Source organism: Poecilia reticulata, chromosome 16, assembly GCF_904066995.2.
Source record: "Poecilia reticulata chromosome 16, P_reticulata-male-v2, whole genome shotgun sequence".
NCBI classification, from domain to species: Eukaryota; Metazoa; Chordata; class Actinopteri; order Cyprinodontiformes; family Poeciliidae; genus Poecilia; species Poecilia reticulata.
The window spans coordinates 5496698-5516650 of NC_088845.1; the positions used below are offsets into that span (position 1 = coordinate 5496698).

A 19953-nucleotide genomic window follows, 5' to 3' on the forward strand; every position below is an offset into this window, starting at 1 on the left:
AAAGGTTTTATCTCCTCACCGCTCGATGTTCTTCACATTACAAACCAAAACACTATTTTAATGCCATTTCATGATCTACTTTTAACACAAAGTAGATCACTATTGGAAAGTGGAAGTAAAATTGCAAACGACAAATACTCTGATCACAGCAAAGAGGTGGTGGCAGCGTCATGCTGTGGTGTTGCTTTTCTGTAGCAGGAATCGGAGTCAATGACAAAGTGGATGGAAATCCTGAAGTAAGATTTTTGATCCGTTTCGGTGAATCACATAAAATTCAAGTTAAATATGTTTAAATTTATGGTTGAAGTTGACAAAATGTGGAAAAGTCCAAGAGTGGAAAACTGTGTCAAAGCTCTGCATATTAAAATAAGTTAATTTAATTTAGCTTCTTTACTCTGTAGATGTGATGAAAGTGCAAATAATTTTAAACATAAATATCTTTTAGAAATGCCCCAGTAATTTTTCTTTGCACGTTACATTTTTAAGTCACATTTGAGTTTCCATCCAAATTCATAAAACCGCTGGATCCTCAGAGACTCAAACGTAGTTAAAAATCCCTGCTGTCATTAATGCGCGCCATTCTTCTTCTCCTCCTCCTCAATGTCAGCATGTTGTTTTCGTCTTTGCTCATGTGTGTGTTTACAAGTCCTGCTGCTGCTGATGTCATCAGTGGTCAGACCCCTGGCCAGGTGGAAGCAGATGGCTGCCGGTTCTTTTCTTTGGCCCTAAGATTCAAACGGACCAAATTAAAGGAGGACAAGTCAAGTTTATTTACAGAGCAGTTTTCAGCCACAAGGTAGGTCAAAGTGCTTCACACGATTAGAAACGCAACACAGTCAATTATTCTGTTGAGAACAGCAAACAAGCAACAAAAAATACAAATTTTACCAAGTAATTTTGATCAAATTTTTAGTATCTGATTACACCTTAAATAAAGTAACTTTTCAGCAAAATGCAGGAGGTTTTGTTTTACTGCTTTCAGCCAGAAATTCCTCCATATTGATGAAAAAGTTCTAGTTCCACTGGCAGATTACTTTACTCATAATATGGGTTAAATGTCTTGTTAGAAGTGAAACATTGATTTTTTTTTTTCACTTGCACGTAAAAATGGCTGCAAACGGATTGCGCAATTATACCACCGTGCATTTGTGAAAAGCAGAAGTGGAGCCTCCTGCACAACCAACAAGAATGCAGTAAGTGGTTTCTGAATAGTAAGTCAACCAAAACACTTGTCCTTTCTAGCAGCGTACAACGGTGAAACCAAACGTGTTGGTGTTCCGCCTCGGTTGCTAGGTAACGGCCTGGGCTTTGATGGAGTTGCTAGGTAACGGCTCAGTCCCTGTGGAATGTGACTTAACAACTGGGAGGTTTCTAAAATCGACTTCAAAGAGCATTAACTTAGGCTAAGTGGATTCTTTTTAGGTTGTTTTTAGAAGCAGTAGAAACCCAAACGGACAAACAAAAATGAAAAACATCTTAGTTCTGCACAAAAGAGCCCCTTTAAATTTAATTTAATTGATTCCAAGTAATCTTGCCTTTCGTCCAAAAACACAGAAGAAACACACAACATGTTCAAGATAAAGAAAAATGGATGGATATGATTTAAATAAAACACATCAGGATGGTTGTTGGACAATAATAGATTTTTTATGTTTGTTTTGTCGTGTATTTGTAAGGATTTTAACATTTTCACCTGTTGCTTGTTGCTTGGTAGTATCTGTTCTCCTCTAAAAGCTCCTCAATGATTTCCTGAAGAGGAAGAGCAGAAGATCCTTTCACTGCATCTGACTGCACAACTAAAGCTAAAATAAACTTTATAATGCTGCATTTACTAGGTGGAAATAGAAATTCAGTCTGACTTTTATAACTCTGAGTAAAGGAAAGTTGGAGTCAACTTACAACTTAGTCTTTAAGTTTAGGACAAGAGACTATGTAGACTTTTACCTGGCATATATAGTTATATCAATCGAGTTTATTTGTAGTTCAAAGAGCTTTACATCATGAAAACACGGAAATAAGAATTTATAAGAACAACATACAGGCACCAACCTGAGAAAACCAGTAACAAACATCACATTTGTTGAGTGTCATCATCAAAATCTCCAAATATGTTGATCAATATTTGATTTATTATGGTTCAAAACAACAGCTGGGCTTTCAGTGTAGATTTAAAGGAAGTCAGTGTTTCGGCTGTTTTGCAGTTTTCTGGAAGTTTGTTCCAGATTTGTGGCGTATAGAAGCTGAAAGCTGCTTCTCCACGTTTGGTTTTTGTTCTGTAATGTATTGTTAATTTTTCTAAGCTATTCAGTAACCAGAGTCAGCAAAACCGTCAAGTTTTTGAAAAAAGAATCAAAAAGTCAAATTGAAACTAAAAAATAAACAAACTTCACCTTCTCTCTGGAGAAACTGACCTGCATCTGCTGATATGTAACTCCGTCCCTGAGGTTCTCATCACCTGCCACAATAGACAAGGAAATTAACTTTTTAATAAACTTCAGAACAATTTTTTTTAAAAGTCTGTTTTGAAAACATAAAGAGATCAAATCTGGCTGAGACGGAAACGGATCGTGTCGGTGTTTGTTTTGGATTCCTGCAGGAGCGACTCTGTTTTCCTGCAGGGGGATAAATCTACCTGACGTGTCTGCAGTGAGGCGTTCCCCTCGGAGGAGCTGCACCACATGCTGCCAGTCCAAACTGGTCGAGCTCGTCTCCACCAGTTCTGAGGAAGCCTGGACCAGCTGGGGCAAAACACACATCCAGTAAAACTCCAGCATTGTTTTACTGGAGCTTAGCTTACATATTTGAAGTTGTTGTCTAACCGGAGCAGCATATTAACAACTTAATCCTCATATAGTCCGCAGTTTCAATTCATTATTAGATAATACAAGTCATTATGACTGTTATTAATAATATCTTGTAATGTTATTCTACGTTCTAATGTAGAACTAAAATGTATCATGTTATGTTTTGAAATGCCTCCCAAACATCTGACAGCTCTGAAAACAAACGGTGCGTTCACACTGCAGCCTGAAGTGACTCAATTCCGATTTTTTGGGAATTCTGATTTTTTTGCTGGGGTCGTTCACACTGCCAGTAAATGCGACCTTTATGTGTTCTGCAGTGTAAACGGGCAAATGACCTGAAAGTGTCCCGCATGCGCACTAGAGGGCGCAATAGCGTCAGCGTTCTCAGTGTTCTGCCAACCGCCATAAAAAGAAGAAGTGCTCAGTGTTTGCGGAAGTAAACATGGAGGCTAACGGTGGAGCTTAGTTTACATATTTGAAGTTGTTGTCCAACCGGAGCAGCATATTAACAACTTAATCCTCATTATAGTCCGTCATGGTTGTTGTTTTTCTTCCCGCTTGCGCATATCAGGACGCAGAATAGTGAGATTTGTTGAGAATCAGTGACGTTCAGTTCGGATGAATGCGACCTGAACTTTATGGTCGCATTTGAATCGGATACGTATCGGATATGGGTCCCATTCGTAAAAGAATCCGACCTGTGCTGTTCACACTGTCATGAAAAGATCGGATACAGGTCGCATTACGTCAAAAAAAATCGGAATTGGGTCACTTCAGGCTGCAGTGTGAACGCACCCTAAATTAACAAAATTTCCCTCAATTTAACAACAACATCCAAAGAAAAACAGGTCCAGTTCCAAATATATAAATTAATATTCAAGCGGGTTACGAAGCGCGTCTTCATCCTTCTCATAAGGTTGGTGTGTTATTAGCAGCTGCTCAGTCAAACTTGTTTTGTTTGTGAGCGCTGCTCGGTGGAAACGAAAGCTTTCTGACCTTTCTGAGCTCCACCTTCAGGTTGTAAGGGTCGCTGCCGAGGTGGAAGAGAGACTTTTTGAATCGTTCAACGAGTCGCCGTTTCATGTTGTAGTTCGGAGCGGGAGGAAGCTGGGAATTAATCACATCCGGAAAAATGTTGAAACTGAGCAATATCAGGACCGACATGGATTTAAAGAAAGCAAATGTATAGATATGACTCTTGATTTTTTATTTTAAAAATGTTTACATGTTTGAAATAAAAAAAATAAAATAGATTATTAATTAAACTTTTTTATTTTATTTTTTAAATGTAAAAATGTAAAAAAAATAAAATAAAAAAACTTTAAAAAATGTAAAGGTAAAAATTAATTTAAAAATGCTAAAAAATTGTAAAAAAAAAAAAAAGTAAAAAACATTTTAAAAATAAATTATATTTATTTTAATAAATAAATAAAAAAAATTCAAAATAAAAAAAATTTTAAATAAAAATGTATTTAAAAAAAAAATTATTTTAACTTATAAAATGTCTGTACTTGAGTGATGAAGATGATTTTGTGCAGCTGAACCAGCAGCCGTTGGATGGGATCGTCGATCTGTCGCAGTTTCCTCTGAGAGACGCAGATCCCTAGAGACCCTAAAACCAGAAGAAAACATTTCATCCTGGCTGAGAAAATTCACATTTTATATCAGAGTAAAATGTGTGCACTGACGATGGCTTCTCTAGTTTGTGTCATGACGTTATTTAAAAGCAGATGCTGAAATGGTACCTGGTCTTGATTTTATCTTGGAAGCAGCAAAATCCCCACTGAGAAAAAGAGGAAGTGAGAGAAGCAGTTCAGCAGAATAACGTCGACACCAGTTCCTCTCTAACCAGAGGAGGCCGAGATGGGAATGTAAATTAATGCAAATGTTATAAAATATGCGTCTGTTTTCACCTACCAGGCTACAATCTGATCCGGTGAGTCACAAACCACGGGCTCCAAGTCTGGAGCTGGAAATAAAACAAGGGTTGTTAAATAAAATCCATATAAACTGAACCAAAGAGCCAAATGTTAACTCAAAAATAAAGACTCTACTGCCTCCTTCACCCCACATCGGTGGTGTCCAAACTTAAATCGTTAAGTTGAAAGAACATGGGTCACAACATTTGTATATTTTTTAAAAATAAGTTTTTGTGCCTTTTTCATTTGATCTGTTAAATAATAAAGAATATTTCATTGAGATGAACAAAATAGTTCGATTTTTGTAGAATATTTTTAGAAACAGTTATAAATCAGGTTTATTTGTGTCGCACATTTCAGCAACAAAGGGTTAGAAGGGTTTCGTGATTGTTTTTGTGTTTTTTGCAATCAAAATAACAGATTTTGTGGAACTAATTTAGAAATATTTGTAAGGAATTTTTGTGATATTTGTGCAAATGTATGATGTTAAATGTGACTTTTTATTATCTGCCGAATCAATCAATGGCTATAACTTGACATGAAGTAAGGCTGAGGCAGAAATCATTTTTATGGCCAATTTTTAGAAAAATGTTCAGTAAAAAATCTGAAAAAAAAGTGGGGATCAGCTGATTTTGTGTGAATTTTGTGAAAAACTGGAGAGACTTGATGTAATCTAGAGGGCCACATAAAAAGCTGCGGTGGGCCACATTTGGCCCTCGGGCCTCAGTTTGACGCATGTGCTCCAGATCTCACTGAGACATTAGTCGTCTAATCCTGGAAATTCTCTTGAGGTGACAGAAGGCCGACTTTGTAACTGTCTTTATGTGGCTGTGACGGCTCAGGTCAGAGGTCATCACTGCTCCCAGATTTCTCAGTTACATCAAATCTGTGTCCGTGCTTCACCTTGACAGTTTGCCTGCATGGCGTCACCAGAGCTGCAGACTGCAGAGGAGCTCCGAGCCAAACATTCCGTCTCAGTCAGCCGCCTTTCCTGCATTAAAAACTTACATAAACACTGGAGCGCTACACAAAGCAACGTGTTTAAAACCCTAGAGTCCAGGTTTACCATGTCTGAGTGGCAGAAGTTATTCCTGCTCTGTTGCCTTTCCAAAAAATACTTCTGTGTTCGTTTCCTGTCTTTATCAGCCCTGCGCTGCAGTGCATTCTGGGAGATGTAGAGTCCGTCCATCAGCCTCATCATGAGGTCAGAGATCCTGGAGCTGACGGCTGCGATGTCCGGCCGCTGCTCCGGGTCCGAACTCAAACACCTGACGGATTAGCAGATAGCATTACTGAAATGCTAATCCAAATTAGCAGCAACTTGTCGACATCTGCGCTGAAGTCTCACCATCGGATCATATCTGTGAGTCTGTCTGAAAACGCTCCCTCTTCAACCGGCTCATAGACTCCCTCAACGATCTGTCAGTTCAGAACAAGAGCAAAACGTAAGTCTGAGGGTGTAAATATGAGGTAGATTGATTTGGTTTGTTTGCTACCATGCTGGCCAGTGACAGCATGTTGCTGCTGTAGAACGGTGGTTGTAAAGCTGCCATCTGGTACAAGATGCAGCCCAAAGCCCAGATGTCGGCTTTATCCCCATACGGCTTGTTCTGCACCACCTCTGGACTGTCAACAACACACAAACACAAACTCAGAAAAGATACTTCCTAGCTAAAAATATCATTTTAAATCACTAGAGGCTCCTCTGGTTTCCAGACAGAGTTTACTAAAAGACAGTGTACTATTCTCACAGTTAAAGGTGACGTGTTGTACTTCTTCTAACAAGTGACTTTAGGTACAAAACATGTTCATTACATTTTTACACACAAAATCATTTTCAGATAACAAGATTTTAATCTGCTCAGTTCTTCCCGTTATAATCTCCTTTCAGAATGAGCTGTTTTAATAAGTCTTATCACTTTAAATCCAAAGAGCCCCTGCTGGCCACGCCCCCAAACTCAACGTTTACACTCAGACGTGAAAATGACTGCAAGCAGATGCACAATTACACAAAAGTACATTTTTGAAAAACAGAAGTAGAGCCTCCTGCACAACCAAAAAGAATACAGCAGGGTGGTTTCTGGGTTGTAAATTAACAACAAATCACTTATCTTTTCCAGCAGCCATTGTACAGCGCATACAGCAGTAAAACCATCTGATCAAATGTGCTGGAGCTATGCCTGTGTTCTTATGTAACGGGCAGAGCTCCACTGGCACCAACATAATGCAAGTAATTTATATCAATTCTGTTCTCTGGTGTCCTTTAGAAACTTTCTTTTAAATCTCAAAAATTATAACGGCATAAATTTAAATTTTCACCGCCCATAGTCGATTGACAACATTTTGTAAATGTGGACTGGCTGGTTGACCTTTGATGGTTTCTGGAAACATTTATAAATATCTTCAAAATGACGGCGGTACAAACACAAACGTTTGACACCAATTTCGTTTAAGAAGGAGGGGCAATACTCCAGATTAAACTGCTAATATTTAACAGGTTTAGACAGTAAAATTACTACATTTAATCTCCATAATCTACCATCATCCGCAGCAGCAGCAGCTCCATTCTGACTGAAGTTCTGCTGAATCTTCTGGTTAAAGTTTCTCACCATGAGTAAAGGATGGTGCCGACCACTGATGTCAGCTCACTGTTCTCCTGTTTCTGCTTGGCGAGCCCAAAGTCAGCTTCAAGCAGAAGGACATATAAAGGTTTAACCCTCCGAACAAGAGAGGACAGGAAGGAGGAAGCGGCGCCTGCTCAGACTCACTGATGGTGACTTTGTTGTTCTCCCCCAGCATGATGTTACTGGGTGAAAGGTCACGGTGAACTATCCTCTTCTCCTGGTGCAGGTACCTCAAGGCCAAGCACATCTGAGAGAAGATTAAAAAATGTAATCTGAGATTAGGATAATTCTGTAGTTTTATTATTTTAATTTTCTTTCCTAATCCATAATTTATCCTCTCATTCCCACGGCTCATTTTGCTTTTTTCTATTAAGATCATTTCTTCCCTGCTGGTCTCCTTGAACTGAGTTTTCTTCTACCTTCCTCTACCTTCATCTTCATGGATGTGTCTCTGATTATAAAAAGCTAAACTGAAAAGTTTTACCTGGATGAAAATGTTCCAGATTCTGTCTTCAGTGAATTTTTGTTGCTTGTCCCTCAGAGAGTTGAAATGTTCAGCCAGTGGCACGCCTTCGATCAGCTCCATTACGATGTAAAGCTTGTCGTCTGTAATCAGAAAGCACGTCTGGCGTTTTTTAACGGTTTGGATGAAAACAGTCCCCAATGTGTGGGAATGACAGGCACTGTAATCACCTTCCAAAAATGTTTTGTAATATTTAACTATGTTTGGGTGTGTCATCTGGAGAAAGGGAAGAAATAAATTGTTATCTACACATATTGAATAAATACATGTAGGAATGTTGAGCAGGATGCGAGCTGTGCCTGTTCTCTGATGATTGTAAGCTCAGAGATGATCTTTTCCACATTGCTGTCTCTGGACTTCTTGTCTTTGCCAAACACCGGGTTGTGCAGGTTCACCTCCTTCAGAGCCAGGAAGTTCTGACCGGTCTGCTTCTGGACCTGTCAGTAAGAGCGAATGAGCTGAAATCTAACATAAACAGAACATTATGTTAGTTTTCTGCATGTTTGTTTTACTTTAAAGACACTTCCAAACGCCCCGGAGCCCAGGTGGTCCAATATAGAGTAGCCACCGATTACTCTGAGCGGCGGTCGGTTCTGGTTCAGGGACTCGATATTCTCTCTCAGACAACTCAGTTCCTCTTCCTGCATTAAAATAAAAATACATTTATTATTTTACCAGGTTTGAAAAACAAATGAGAAGAGTTATATTTTAAGATCCCATTCCAGTCCAACAAACAAACAAACTTTTCTTTGCTCTTACAGTGTAGAGAGACACTTTGGTTTGTAGCTCCTCATAAGCTGTGAGGTCTCTGACATAATGTCCAACATCAATAAACGACTCAAAGAGGTCTGTGGGAAAGAGACTGAGAGGGATGAAAGGTTACAGCTGGGGTCATCCATCTCTGGTAAATATCAAATTAAAGAAAAGATTTGAAGATTTTAATAAGGTTTTTCCCATGTAGAGGCTTAAAAGGCCGATAAGTGAAGAGAAACAGCAAATATACAAAGAAATAAATTCAAACTTGCATTGTATAAAAATAAAACTGGATTAGTAATCAAAAAATTTGGCACATGCTAATAAAACATCTGCTCTGATTGAAGCAAAAAAAAAAAATCACCAGGAATTAAAGTTTTGTGTTTTAAACCCAAAAGTAAAGTTCACCAGAAACAGAAAATAACATTTGAAACAAAGAAACCAAAATGCAAAACGAAAGCCTGAAAACAAAACTTGACCATGAAGGTCACAGAGGCATTACCTTTTAAAAATAAACCTGTTTCTTTCAGCGCTGAAGAGAAATCGCAGCGCTCGGAAAGCGTAGCACTGCCAAAACAAAATATTAACATTTCATTTACTGAACCACAGCAAACCTGCAGCTGCAATAATCCTAACTTTGACATGAATCTTGTACCTGTAAAGACGTGACCTTCGGTCCAGAGCTTTTTAACAAAATTAGATTTGCAATTATGTAGATACCATTTTCCTAATAAGAGAAAAGTGCAGTTTGTTGATTGAAGCAAAGCTTAAATGAATATTTTGTGCTTTTAAAGTAAGAGCTGTTTACTTGTACGATGTGGTGAGCAGACGTGTCGTCCAGACTCAGCTCAGTCAGGGCTGTACAGCACGCTGAGACAAGAGGCAAAAACAAACCCAGACTGTTCAATAAAAGTCAGACAGCCACATTTACAACTCTTCATTACAGTCACAGGGCATACTGTGAGCATCTTTGAACACAAATCACGTTTTTAGACATTCAACAGAAATTCTGGGACAGAAAATGTAAAACTGTTGATCCAGTCTAAACGTCTCAGGAAATATCTGTTTACATTCTCAGCCCCTGATAAGACTTCTCTATCAGGGAGGATTATCCTTACAGTGAGCAACAGTTGACATTTTACTTGATTTTCACATTATTTTCTGCCCACTGCTGTCCTTGGTGAATTTTAACACAACAGCCTCGTGTATTTTCTGCGCAGTGTGGACGCTGACCGGACTGCAGAGCCGCAGCGTTCTGCAGCTCCTCCTGCGGTCCAAACTCCTCGGTGGCGCTGCTGGGAAGCATCTCAATGCTGGAGCGGTCAGAGGCGTGCTGCCTGTCATTAAGAGATTTATCTTACCACCGAGACAAAAACAAACAAACTTAATTACACTATGTTAGACGTCAGCTTTAACAAATAGACAATCAGTAACGTGTTTTCCAATTCTAGCAGCCATTTTAAGTTGTAGTACAATATATTGCAGTGTTTTACGTTTGGTATTATTGGTGATCTTTCTAGTTTTTGTGTATCACTTTATCAATTATTTAACAAGTCTTTGAAGGAAATCAGCTTTTATTGCAGCAGCATAATCTTGGACTAAATATTCTAGAAAATATCACCTCTAATTTCATTAATTAGACTAAAAAGCTAAAACAATTTTAACATGTCTTAAGTAAAAGATATTTGTTGATCTTTACAGGTTGGGAAAGTGACCTGTTGTCATAATGTGTGAGTTTGAGGAAGGAATAAAATGCAGACATGAGCTGGGAGCAAGATTTAATGAAAAAAAAAAAAAACTTAGAAAGGAGCACAGGGAGCCAGAGCAGAACAAAAACCACGAAGTCAAGAAAAATGCCACAGGGAAGAATTAGGGGAAAATAACCAGAGGGACTAGTGATACTGTGAAGATGAATGCTGGAACAAAAAACCTGAGCTGATGAGCCAACAGATTACAGGTGTGAGGGGAGAGAGAGAACATGACACAGGGGGCGAGGGAGAGGACACAAGGTCTAGGAAATTAATCTAAAACTAAAGAATAACATAATTAAACTAGAGTAACAAGCAATAACTAGACACAAGAAATAAATATAATACATGTGAATCATTAAGTCTGACGAAATCAAACAAAGAGACAAAGGAACACAAATAACCAAATATTGAAAACAACTCAAAACACAACACCTATTGTTGTTCCTTGAACAGGTTAGGATAGGTCTACAATTTTTACAAACTTTGATTTGCACAAAATAATTTTTATATAATAAGATTTCAGTTCTGCTCAGTTCTGCCTATTTTGAGATCCTTCCATTATAAGCTGTGTTAGGGCCTCCTGTCTCTTTAAATCCAAAGAAGCTGCTGGCCACGTCTCCCAGCTTAACGTTAACACTCGCATGTGAAAATGGCTGCAAACAGATGTGCAACTGTACAACCGTACATCTTTGAAAAATAGAAGTGGAGCCCCCTGCACAACCAACAAGAATGCAGAAAGTGGTTCCTGGATGGAAAGTTAACAACAACACACTTGTCTTTTCCAGAAGCCATTGTACAACACATGCAGCGGTAAAACCAGCTGACCAAACGTGCTGGAACTTTACTTGGGTTGCTAGGTAATGGTAAAGATTTTTTGAAATGGCTTATTCTCCACAGACAAGAAAAGCTTTAACTTAGAGCCAAAAAATGGCTGGGTGTTTTCTTTTTAGCACTTGGGCTGTTTTTGGAAGCTGTAAAAGCCCAAATGGAAGTACAAAAACATGCAAAATGTGAATTTTGTCTAATATTTCCCTTTTAAACTTGACCATATCTACAGTCAGGGTAATAATTACATTTAAGATACTGTGAAAAATGAGGCTTGTGTTGTCCTTGTACAGTGAGAAGGTTGGTAAAGTTGAAGTATTGATAAACTCATGAGCTCACTGCCATAAAACAGCAGCAAAGAGTGAGATCACTGAATCTCCATAAAAGCCATTTCATGGCATCCATGGCATGTACACGCTATCTGGTCGTGGCCGTGACGGCACTAAAATGCTTTTTACATTGTTCTACCACAGCCATAAACATGTGGAGTTTGCTAAATACTTCTGGGACTTTCATTGGAATACTGAGGGCTGGTTAGACCAAACCACACTTTAAGCAACAGACATTCCAGGATAAAACAGAATAGAAAATAGATCATAAATGTCCTTCATTGACCCACAGTGGGGAAATTCAGACCTCACAGCAGCAAGTTAAGGTAAGAGGGGGCATGAAAACTCACACAAATTAAAAAAAAAAAAAACAAGAATAAGGTGCAAACCAGTAAGGATAAATTTAGGACACAAGGAAATGGTGTGCAGTTATTAAAGAGGACCTATTATCCAAAATTCACATTTTGCACATTTTTGGGCTTCCATTTGGGCCTCTACTGCTTCTGTAAACAACCCAAGCACTTAGCAAAAACACACAGTCATTTTTTGGGAATAAGTTAATGTTTTTGGTGTCTGGACAATGAGCCGCTTCAAAAACCTCCTGTTAAGTCACTTTCCAAGGGCACTGAGCCTTTCCCAAGTAACCCCAGTGAAACCCAGCCCGTCACCTAGCAACCCATGCTGAGCTCCAGCACATTTGGTCAGCTGGTTTTACAGCTGTGTGTAAAATGGCTGCGAGAAAAGACAATAACTTGCTGTGTTCTGGTTGGTTGTGCAGGAGGCTCTACTCCTGCTTTTCAAAGATGTACGGTTGTATAACTGCACATCTGTTGGCAGCCATTTTCACATGTGAGGGTTAACGTTGAGTTAGGGGTTGTGGCCAGCAGCAGCTTAATTGGATTTAAAGTGACAAAAAATGTGTAAAAGATGTGCATGTGCATGTGAAACAACAACAGAATATTTACACAAAGTTAAGAAGTATTGTTTTCTTGTCAGAAGTAAGACCCACACAGGGTGTTTGTGTTTAATTCTTCTAGATTTAATACAGACACTATGCTGTTTTTCTTTATGAAAGAAAACCATCAGAATAAGCATACTACTTCTTGACATTTTCTCAGATACTACTCACAGTAGTTTTTTGGATATTTAAAATGTCTTCCAGTTGTTAATGATCATTAGAATCTATAGTTTATTGGTCTTTGAGAATGTGTTCTTGTATGATTATGCCATTAGCATTAAATTACTTGAAAATTATCTTAAAACAGCACAATATTATTGCATATCATTTTAACTTTCATGACAATCTACCATCCAGCAGGGGTGTTTGGATCTGTTTGGAATTTGTTTAATTCTTCTAGATTTAATCATTTTGACTGTACTGTGCTTCATGAAATAAAAACAACATAGAGTTAAGCACAATACGTGTTGATATTCCTTACAGCAGTTTTTCTGCTGCAACCCAAAATGTAAACAAAAAGTTCTGTGCTTCCAACAATAACCTTTCGCTGCAGTTGTCCAAACTTAAGCATGAAAGATCACAGTAAAATCCAGCTGACAAACTTGTAAGACTTACACGTTGAGCAGACGGAGGAGCTGCTGCACGCCCCCCCAGCTCCGGATCTCAGCCCTGGACTCTGCATCCTCACACAGCTGGACCAGGACCCAGGTGACGCTCCACAGGAGCTTCAGGTTCCTGCTGTGCAGGAGGCTCAGCAGCACCGGTACTCCCTCCAGCTCCTTCAGCTGGACCCTCACATGTTGCACTGAAGACAGGAGCCTCAGCAGCTCAGCACTCATTCTGCAGGAAACACAAGGCTTCATCTGGATCATGAGGCTGTTAGAGCTTTTATTTTGAAATGTTTTACCACATAGGAAGTGCATCAACTGAGAAATTACTTAAATTTCCAACCTCTTTGAGAGCAGGTCATATTCCTGCAGTATTACAAGAAGGCTATCCACAATTTGCAGTTCTCCGATTTCTGATCTACATTCAGAGCTGCAGAAAAACAAGAGATTAGAATATTTATGCATGAAATATTTGTTTCAATTTGAGCCACTGTTGTGAAAAATTAAAACTGTTTGGGACTCTTTAAATTAAAACATTTACTTGCTAAACAAATGCAAAAAGGTTTGATTATGATTGTTTATTTTCTTTTTTGAGACTCAGCTGGAATTCCTTTGATGTTTTAGAAAAATATGCATAAATGATTCTGCTCTTCTGATTTTGATCTTTTGATCTTCTATGAATAAAAAGGTGAAGGTATAATTAGGCCTGTTGCAATAAATCACATGAACATTAAAACTATAACTCAATCATTTATATTTCCATGATTTATCATTTTTCTCTTTCTACCAAAATATGGACGACAAAAGTCTTCAGTCTGTTGCTTTGGTCTCAACTATCCCCTTTTATGAAGGATCATTTTGTTTACAGAGACTTCATTATTCATTTTATTTGTTGTTTTTATTGTTATGTTTCTTTATTTTGGAAAATGTCTTCCAGGTCCCGTATTAAATGTTCATTAGAATCTCAAGTTTATTGATCTTTGAGAATGTGGCCTTGCGTATTATGCCATTATCTTTATAATATCTTAAAACAACAATATTATCGTTCATCACAATAAAGTTTGGGACAATTTGTCATTGTGACCAGCCTAGCTATAATAAACTAATGTTTTGCGTCTACACTTTGTGTTTTTTCCATTGACAAGAATTTAAATATTGTTTATCAAAGCACAACAGATATCCAGTACAAGTTAGAATAACATTTCTTTTGTTTAGTTTTTCAGCATTGTTTCTTTGTTTTTTTATTTTTCTTTGTTTGTCTTTTTTATATATTTGCATATGGAAATGTTAAAAATAACCAAAATAAATGAGAAAAAGCCTAAATATTTATCTTTGTAGAGGTGTTCCATACCTCTCAGCCAAAGCGGTGAGTGCAAGCAGAGCTCCCTGTAAAACGCCGCGGTCTGTGGTGGAGAGGAGTTTCACCAACGTCTGAACAATTTAAAAGTAGAAATTTAATTTCTGTTCTTTGTATCAGGTCATAGTACATTTCTGTGTGATTCCAGTGTTTCTTGTAGTTCAAGAAAGTTGGTCTGAGATTAACAGGAAATGCATAAGACTCTTTCTATTCTTCTTCTTTTTTAATTCAACCAATTATCAAACTCCTAGTTATAAAAATGACATGCTTTGGACAAAGGCCCTGAGAATATAAATGAAAATTACCCTGTGTGCGCCACTCTCAGTGACCCACAGCCTTTGATTATCAGCAGTCGACAGCTTCTGAAACATGTCTGTAACAGAAATCAAATCGGTGATTCTGCTGCTGATTGACACAAACCCAGTTCCACCTGCCAGTGTTTCTGTGGTTCTGCCTACTCACAGGTCATTGTAACGAGCTTCTGTGTATCAAACACCTCCTCACCACAGGAAATGTACTTGGCAGTGACAGACTCCATGTACTGCAGAGGAACAGAAGGCCAATAAGAGCCGTGTGAGATATATTTGGATGAAGAGGTTGTTTGAGGTTACAAATAAAATCTTGAAGCATTTACCTTGGCAAGCAGACTGATGCCTTCGAGCTGGTGAAGAATATTCTGCAAAAATACAAAAAAATCATAGTTCTTTTACACAAAAGAGAGAAAAAAAACAATTAAATTTGATTTTCTTTTTGGTTTGTGCCTGATAATTGGGATCCCTGATCAGCAGTCGAAGGCAGATCAGAACTCTATTGACGGCTTCAGGTGTTGCATGGTCGATCCATTCACTTTCAATAAACAATAATAGTTAATAAAAACTTAACATGTGAAAAACTATGAAAAGCTCAAGTAAGTAATTTACCTGCAGAGTCGATTCCTGACCAAAGATGTAAGAATGTCCAGGAACAGTTTACTCAACGGGTGACTGCTGAAACATCTTTGGTCTTTGTATATTATGCTGGAAAACATAAAAAGCTTTTATGATCGACACGGCAAGAAAAAAAACACTTTTAGTTTGATTCTTTACAGAGAGAGAACTTTTGCTTTTAAACCTTGGAAGAGCTACAAATTAGAAGTTAATTTAAAGGGGACCTATTATGCAAAACTTACATTTTAAACATATTTATACTTCCATCTGGGTCTCTACTGCTCCTAAAAACAGCCAAAGCACTTAAAAAAACCGTCCAGTAGTTTTTTGGCAATAAGTTAATGTTTTTTGGTTTATAGAAAATGAGCCGTTTCAAAAACCTAAAGATTGTTAAGTCACATTTGACGGGCAGTGTGCTGTTACCTAGCAACCCCAGGGGAGCTCAAGCAAGTTTGATCAGGTTGTTTTAACACCATATGTGATGTACAATGGCTGCTGGAAAAGACAACAACTTGCAACATTCTTGTTGGTTGTGCAGGAGGCTCCACTTTTGTTTTTCAAAGATGTACTATTGTATAATTGAGCACCTGTTTGCAGCCATTTTCAGGTGCGAATGTAAACGTTGAGTTGGGGGCCGTGGCCAGCAGCAGCTCATTCTGAAAAGAGCTCAAAATAGGCAGAACTGGTCAGACTAAAATCTCATTAGCTAAGAAAGATTTTGTGCAAAAAATTTAAGAAATATGTTTGGTATGGCCCATTGACCCATCCTAACCTGTTCAAGGAAGCAAAACAGGTCACCTTTAACAACTCCGAAGGCTGTAGTCGACATTTACAATAAGATGTAGAGATTACTTTCACCTAAAACTTAATTATTTTGTATCAGGGTTTCTAAGAGGCTTCTTTATACATTTTTTAAATAAAGATTAAAACTTCTTTATGTATCTTTATAAAACTCTCAGCAGGCATAAGTTAAATGGTTTTATTTTCTAAAATGAGGTTTTCGGCATTCGTCTTCTAACTCACTGTTTATTTAAAGGGGCAGTATTGTGTATTTATGAGTGCATTTTTTGCTTGTTTATATTTTCTCCTGTACTTTTTTCCACTAAAACTTCCACCAATATAGAATACAGCACTATGGATTTAGTCACTGGTTTATGATTTAAGTACGTTTGATTTTTAAATTTGGTGTTGCAGAGTAAATTTAAATTTTCCACTGTAGGAAACCTGAATTTTTCCAGTTGAGCCACTTCATTGTCAGGATAAGTTTCATTCCTGAGCCTGCTGGAGTGTTTTGGAGAATGTGAGGATCTGATGGCCCTGCTGTTGGCTGCTTTACTGTGACTCGGTGTTGACACCTGAAACACAGAGAAATGATCACATTACAACGCAGGTCTGACAGGAGAAAAATGAGCTGCTATGTATATTATCAGAATGTCTCGACATGCTCCTTCAGTGTGGCGTATTGTGCTGCTCTTCACCTCTTGTCTGGAACTGCTTTTGGCAAGCAGGGACTGGAGCCTCTTGAGATCATAAGATGCCCTAGAAAACATGCTTATCAGGTGATTTGCTCATATCAGATCAAGCAAATAGATTTATAAATTGCTAGAGGAGGAGATAAGCAGTCTTACTTGCTTTGGGTTACTGTAGATTTGAGAGGCAACTTTTGTTCTGGTCTCACTTTCTTAGCCAAGTTAGACATTTTCAGCATTTCACATTTTGTTTACCTATGAAGCAAGAGCTAAATTTAGCCAAACATTTTATTATCTAGCCTGTTTAGCCAGACACTTATCACTTCAACGGGGAAAAAACCCGAATGAAATTACTTTTAGTGTTAGCTGTTTGGCCAAAATAAAACCGGTTACCGAAAGTCTTGTCAGATGAGCTAATAATTGTTAGGTTTCTTACCCTGTTTCCACCTCCGTAAAAACATATAGTTATTTTTAAGAAATTAAATACAAATGAAATATTCCAGAGTTACAGGCAATATATTTTATGTTCACGAAACAGCTGACGTCCTAAATATTATCTCATGAGAAAAAGAAACGACAATTTTCTACATTGTCTTCGTTGCCATGGGTACAACTGACGCTTGCAGCTGTCTGTAGGAACTATAGCTATTTCGACGTTATAAGGACCTAGATTTGAGCTGGTTTATTCATCTATTTAGAATAATGTTGATTTGAATAACCGTTATTAAAAGAAAACAGAAAAATACAGCTTAAACATACATTTTTAATAACATTACAGTGCTTTTCTAAATAAAACTGGTCAGTTTTGTGATGTTTCATTTAACTTTAAAGGTTGTGGTGTATGACTTATCGCGAGAGCCCACTTCCACTCAAAGGAACACGAAGATATCACGAGATCTACGATGTCTCCGCTCTACTGACATTCACGTAGATTTTACGTCAGTTTTTTCGTCGTAGCTGCCTTGAGTTTGAAGGTTCTTACGTGACTCACTGTGCGTAGCTCAAGCAAAAGTAGCGAGAAGGGGGAATGTCGGCTTGTGAATGATCGGTGTTTGAGGCGGCAGGGACCGTTAACGTTATGGGTGAGATTACCACTCTCCGCTGCGGTTACAGATGAGCAAAAAGCCTGATTTTAAACTGTTCTGTTTGCTGTTTTACTTAGAATCGACTGCACTATTTGAAGCATTTGCTGCCGTTTAGCTACGGCAGTTGTTGGAGCAACCAACGCCCAGTCCGCCTCCACTTGGATGGGTTGCTATGCTAGCAGGCTAACCGTTAGCTTATGTTCGCTGTGTAACCTAACGGCAGTGTCATTTCCTGTCGTTAGCTTTGTAGCGAAGTATTTTAGCAAACGCTTCTCCTCTGTACTGTGAGCTCTTTGAATAAGAAACCAACATTTTAATTTTATAGTTACACATATCTGCTTTTGGAAGCCCAACCTAAAAAAGCAGCATTTTGATAACTAGCTTCCTTCAGTGTCACATTTTTGGTTAAACTGCTCGATGCGATGCTAAGTTTTGTGCCCTGAAGTTACGGGTAAATGACAGGAAACATTTGCGAGCTGCTGTGGGTTTCTGCAAGATTAAATTCTCCCACGTTAGGAGCCTGAAGCCGCATTTTGTACTGAAATTCATTTTCAGGACCTGTGCGACCTTTGCTTTGATTAAGCTGACATGACTGGAGCATTTGTAGGCAGAGTCAGACCTGATGTCAGGTTAGACATAAGGAGGTTAGGGCTGCCATCTAATCTGGATTACAGTGGATCTAACACCTCAGAGTTCATGTTTTGACTTTAAAGTTGGTCGCCTTTACGTTGCAAGTCTGTAAATTAGAGTCTTGCATCTGCTTTACTAGGTTTATTGTAAAATTGAAGCCTGATATTTATTGTTCAGTAAAGACCAGGCCTCCTACATTTGCATGAAGATACGAGCTAAACTGATTCCTCCACCTGCCACCACTTCCTCTAATAGAATTGCTGTTCAAATTTAGGTTAATCATGAGCATGTTACCTATAGGTTACCTGCCTTGGGAGCCCATTTATTAGGTCTCCTTCCTCCCACCCCTCACAAACAGGAACAGTGTGATGCTACTAAAACTGAGCTGCACATCCTGCAGACAAATCAGCATTATCACGTCCTAGAATCGCACTGGAGACGAGTGGGCTGGTGTTGGCAGGCAGAAGATGCTCTGGCATAAGAAGCAAAAATCCTCTCCTAGCCACAGGCTTAAAGAAAAGGCTGTAACAGTGCACAGCCTTTGCTTTATGGTGCTGCTGACATTAAAGGAGCAAGTGGAGTGGAACATATACAACTCTGGCCCAAGTGTCTGTGTCCCTACAGTTGCTTGGATCATGAATACCTTCGCCCCAGGCTCTGGGAGTTAGAAAACAGAGCCAGAATCATTTGTTTGTCAGATGATCTGATATTGATTTTTTTCTTTATTTTTTTCTCTCTCTTGTGACCTCGGGGGTTAACTGGATTGTTCAACATTTCACTGATCGGCACAATGCAGCTGTAAGTATATAAATCATGGTTTATTCTTGACATCACTACTTTAAAGAGGCAAATATCTCAAAATGAATAGATAAGAGTTGTTAAAATGTACGGTATGATGCTCATGTGTTTTTGTCAAATGTTATTTTTGGTAACTTAGATTTTGCGTAGAGATATACTGTCACAATAAGCCATAAATCACTTAATCCACATGTGTCAAACTCGAGGCCTGCGGGCCAAATCCGGCCCACCATAACTATTTCTGTGGCCTCTACACTCAAGAGACTTCAAGATAACAGTTTTGTGCTAATATATTATTTTATTAGTTAAATCAAATACACTTTTATGTGTATAAATATTATTTAATTTTTACAAGTACTCATTGAGTGCAGATAAAGTTATAATATTTTAATTAGTTATTTTTATTAATACATTCTGCCTCGACCTGTTCTTAAAGGACATTTAGCCCACAACGGAAATGAGTTTGACACTCCTGAATGAACTTAATCATTTTAATTTGTATTATTTATAATTTTTTCTCTTTTCCTGTTTCTACCAAAAACTGTATTATAAAATTATTCAGTCTTCTGTCAGATGGCTAGCTTTGGTCTCAAC

General features: G+C 38.2%; 1 protein-coding gene across 1 annotated transcript; it reads right to left on the minus strand.

Moving 5' to 3' along the window:
* Positions 1-473: 473 nt before the first annotated feature.
* nek10 (NIMA-related kinase 10) lies at positions 474-17463 on the minus strand. Its single transcript, XM_008430983.2, has 35 exons — positions 17283-17463; positions 17006-17101; positions 16856-16916; positions 16602-16732; positions 15372-15467; positions 15213-15297; positions 15086-15127; positions 14914-14992; positions 14757-14824; positions 14446-14525; positions 13438-13524; positions 13102-13326; positions 9857-9960; positions 9432-9493; positions 9279-9350; positions 9126-9190; positions 8630-8732; positions 8383-8511; positions 8170-8307; positions 8041-8086; positions 7832-7953; positions 7492-7594; positions 7333-7408; positions 6220-6349; positions 6072-6142; positions 5790-5991; positions 5627-5714; positions 4722-4773; positions 4550-4587; positions 4316-4416; positions 3801-3911; positions 2633-2738; positions 2412-2455; positions 1694-1749; positions 474-725 (listed from the first exon to the last, which is right to left on the minus strand). The coding sequence occupies exons 2-35, from the start codon at positions 17083-17085 to the stop codon at positions 674-676; spliced, it is 3105 nt and encodes a 1034-aa protein (XP_008429205.2). The 5' UTR covers positions 17086-17101; positions 17283-17463; the 3' UTR covers positions 474-673.
* Between the last annotated feature and the right edge of the window lie 2490 nt (positions 17464-19953).